General features: G+C 52.8%; 1 protein-coding gene across 1 annotated transcript in view; it reads left to right on the top strand.

Annotated features, from left to right (window-relative positions):
• Positions 1-4,200, top strand: part of FUZ (fuzzy planar cell polarity protein) — a 28,660-nt gene that overhangs the window by 23,217 nt on the left and 1,243 nt on the right. Inside the window, exon 10 of the mRNA XM_015850959.2 lies at positions 3,828-4,175. Coding sequence (XP_015706445.1) covers positions 3,828-3,919 — 92 coding nt within the window. The 3' untranslated portion in view covers positions 3,920-4,175. The remainder of the gene's footprint in view (positions 1-3,827; positions 4,176-4,200) is intronic.

Here is a 4,200-nt window from a genome sequence, read left to right as displayed (position 1 = left end):
CTATGGATCTCTATGGGTCTCCATCGGTCCCTATGGGTCCCAATGGGTCTCTATGGGGTCTCTATGGGTCCCTATGGGGTCTCCATGGGTCCCTATGGGGTCGCGTGTCGCGGAGATATGTCGTCACTTCCGCTTCCCCATCACGTGGGCGCCGCCATGTTGGGTCAGGGGGCGGGAGCGTGACGTCACAGCGGAGCGCGGGGAGAGGTAAAGGGGTGGGGCGCTATGGGGTCTATAGGGTTCTATGGGTCCCTATGGGTCCCTATGGGGCTCTATGGGTCTCTATGGGTCCCTATGGGACTCTATGGGTCCCTATGGGGCTCTATGGGGCTCTATGGTGCTCTATGGGGTCCCTATGGGGCTCTATAGGGTTCTATGGGGTCCCTATGGGGTCTCTATGGGGCTCTATGGGTCCTTATGGGGCTCTATGGGGTCTCTATGGGGCCCTATGGGTCTCTATGGGGTCTATGGGGTTCTATAGGGTTCTATGGGGTGTCTATGGGGCTCTATGGGGTCCCTATGGGTCCCTATGGGGCTCTATGGGTCCCTATGGGGTCTCTATGGGGCTCTATGGGTCCCTATGGGGCTCTATGGGGTCTCTGTGGGGCTCTATGGGGCCCTATGGGTCTCTATGGGGTCTATGGGGTTCTATAGGGTTCTATGGGGTGTCTATGGGGCTCTATGGGTCCCTATGGGGTCCCTATGGGGTCTCTATGGGGCTCTATGGGGCTCTATGGGTCCCTATGGGGCTCTATGGGGTCTCTATGAGGCTCTATGGGGTGTCTATGGGGTCTATAGGGTCTATGGGGCTCTATGGGGCGCTATGGGGCACTATGGGGTATCTATAGGGTTTTATGGGGTCTATAGGGTGTCTATGTGGTGTCTATGGGGCTCTATGGGTCTCTGTGGGGCACTATAGGGTCTCTATGTGTCCCTATGGGGCTCTATGGGGCGCTATGGGGTCTATGGGGTGTCTATAGGGTTCTATGGGGCTCTATGGTTCCCTATGGGGTCTCTATGGGGTGTCTATAGCCCCCTATAGTGCCTCGTCTGACCCCATAGCCCCCCATCTCCCCTATAGGATCCTATATAACCCTATATAACCCTATACCCCCATCTTTTCCAGCCCCATAGCCCCACATCTGACCCCATAGAGCCCCATAGCCCCCCATAGAGCCCCATAGCCCCCTATAGAGCCTCATCTGACCCCATAGAGCCCTGTAGCACCCCATAGAGCCCTATAGGGTCCCATATAACCCTATAGGATCCCATATAACCCTATATCCTATATGTTTTCCAGCCCCATGGCCCAACATCGGGATCCCTGGTCGTCCTATCTGACCCCATAGAGCCCCATAGAGCCCCATAGCACCCTATATAACTCTATAGGACCCTATATTACCCTATAGGACCCTATAGGACCCTATATAACCCTATAGGACCCTATATAACCCTATATGTTTTCCAGCCCCATGGCCTAACATTGGGATCCCTGGTCCACCTATCTGACCCCATAGAGCCCCATAGTGCCCCATAGCCCCCCATAGAGCCCCATTGAGCCCCATCTGACCCTATAGTCCCCCATAAGGTCCTATATAACCCTATAGGATCCCATATAACCCTATATGATCTCTTCCAGCCCCATGGCCCCCCACAGAGCCCCATAGAGCCCCATAGCCCTCCATAGCCACTCATGTGACCCCATAGAGCCCCATAGAGCCCCATAGCCCCCTATCTGACCCCATAGCCCCCTATCTGACCCCATAGCCCCCTATCTGACCCCATAGAGCCCCATAGAGCCCCATAGACCCCTATCTGACCCCATAGTGCCCCATAGCCCCTTATCTAGCCCCATAGTCCCTTATCTGACCCCATAGCCCCCCATAGAGCCCCATAGAGCCCTATCTGACCCCATAGCCCACTTATCTCTCCCCATAGCCCCCATAGAGTCCCATAGGCCCCCTATCTGACCCCATAGCCCCCTATCTGACCCCATAGTGCCCCATAGCCCCTTATCTGACCCCATAGCCCCCTATCTGACCCCATAGAGCCCCATAGCCCTCATCTGACCCCATAGGCCTCCATAGCCCCCCATAGCCTCCCATAGATCCCCATATAACCCTATAGGACCCTATATAACCCTATATAACCCTATATAACCCTATAGGATCCCATATAACCCTATATGTTTTCCAGCCCCATGGCCCAACATCGGGATCCCTGGNCCCTATATAACCCTATATAACCCTATATAACCCTATAGGATCCCATATAACCCTATATGTTTTCCAGCCCCATGGCCCAACATCGGGATCCCTGGTCGGCCTATCTGACCCCATAGAGCCCCATAGAACCCCATAGCCTCCCATAGAGCCCTATATAGCCCCATAGAACCCTATATAACCCTATTAACCCTATATAACCCTATATGATCTCTTCCAGCCCCATGGCCCAACATCGGGATCCCTGGTCAGCCTATCTGACCCCATAGAGCCCCATAGAGCCCTATAGGGTCCTATATAACCCTATATGACCCCATAGAGCACCATAGAGCCCCATAGCCCTCCATTCTGACCCCATAGCCCCCTATCTGACCCCATAGAGCCCTATAGGCCCCCATAGAGCCCCATTCTGACCCCATAGAGTCCCATAGCTCCCCATAGCTCCCCATAGAGCCCCATAGCCCCCTATCTGACCCCATAGCCCCCGTAGAGCCCCATCTGACCCCATAGTGCCCCATAGCCCCTTATCTGGCCCCATAGCCCCTTATCTGACCCCATAGCCCCCCATAGAGCCCCATAGAGCCCTATCTGACCCCATAGAGCCCCATAGAGCCCTATCTGACCCCATAGCCCCCTATCTGACCCCATAGTGCCCCATAGCCCCTTATCTGACCCCATAGCCCCTTATCTGACCCCATAGAGCCCCATAGCCCCCATATGACCCCATAGGCCTCCATAGCCCCCCATAGCCTCCCATAGATCCCCATATAACCCTATAGGACCCTATATAACCTTATAAGACCCTATATAACCCTATATAATCCCATATAACCCTATATCCTATATGTTTTCCAGCCCCATGGCCCAACATCGGGATCCCTGGTCTGCCTATCTGACCCCATAGAGCCCCATAGAACCCCATAGCCTCCCATAGAGCCCTATAGGACCCTGTATAACCCTATATAACTCTATAGGATCCTATAGGACCCTATATAACCCTATAGGATCCCATATAACCCCATATAACCCTATATAACCCTATAGGACCCTATATAACCCTATATAACCCTATATAACCCTGTATAACCCTATAGGACCCTATATAACCCCATAGATCCCTATATAACCCTATAGGATCCCATATAACCCTATATGGTCTCTTCCAGCCCCATGGCCCAACATCGGGATCCCTGGTCCACCTATCTGACCCCATAGAGCCCTATAGGGTAATATATAACCCTATATGACCCCATATAACCCTATAGGACCCTATATAACCCTATATAACCCTATAGGACCCTATATAACCCTATATAACCCTATATAACCCTATAGGACCCTATATAACCCTATATAACCCTATATAACCCTATAGGACCCTATATAACCCCATAGATCCCTATATAACCCTATAGGATCCCATATAACCCTATATGGTCTCTTCCAGCCCCATGGCCCAACATCGGGATCCCTGGTCCGCCTATCTGACCCCATAGAGCCCCATAGAGCCCTATATAACCCTATAGGACCCTATATAACCTTATAAGACCCTATATAACCCTATAGGACCCTATAGGATCCCATATAACCCTATATGTTTTCCAGCCCCATGGCCCAACATCGGGATCCCTGGTCGTCCCTGGTGGCAGCAGCCGACTCGTACCGGGCATCAACGGGGTCGGACATCGTCCTATTAACGTCTATAGGGTCGGCTCCACCCTATAGATACACCCACCACGGCCCCGGACCTTTAGGGACAGCAGCCAGGCTTTATATAGGGCACATTATGGCGGCCCATAAGGCTTTAATGGGGTCTTGTAATCCTATAGGGAATAGGAAGGTGTCAAGGACCCTAAAGAGCCCTGACCCTATTAGTAACCCCATAGAGAGCCTATGGGAGCCTATAGGAGGGGGGTCTGGCCCTATAGATAGGGGGTCTGGCCCTATAGATGGGTCTGGCCCTATAGATATGGGGTCT

This window comes from Coturnix japonica, unplaced genomic scaffold (assembly GCF_001577835.2).
Source record: "Coturnix japonica isolate 7356 unplaced genomic scaffold, Coturnix japonica 2.1 chrUnrandom606, whole genome shotgun sequence".
NCBI classification, from domain to species: domain Eukaryota; kingdom Metazoa; phylum Chordata; class Aves; order Galliformes; family Phasianidae; genus Coturnix; species Coturnix japonica.
The sequence above is the reverse complement of the archived record's forward strand: the minus strand, read 5'-3'. Positions and strand labels throughout refer to the sequence as shown.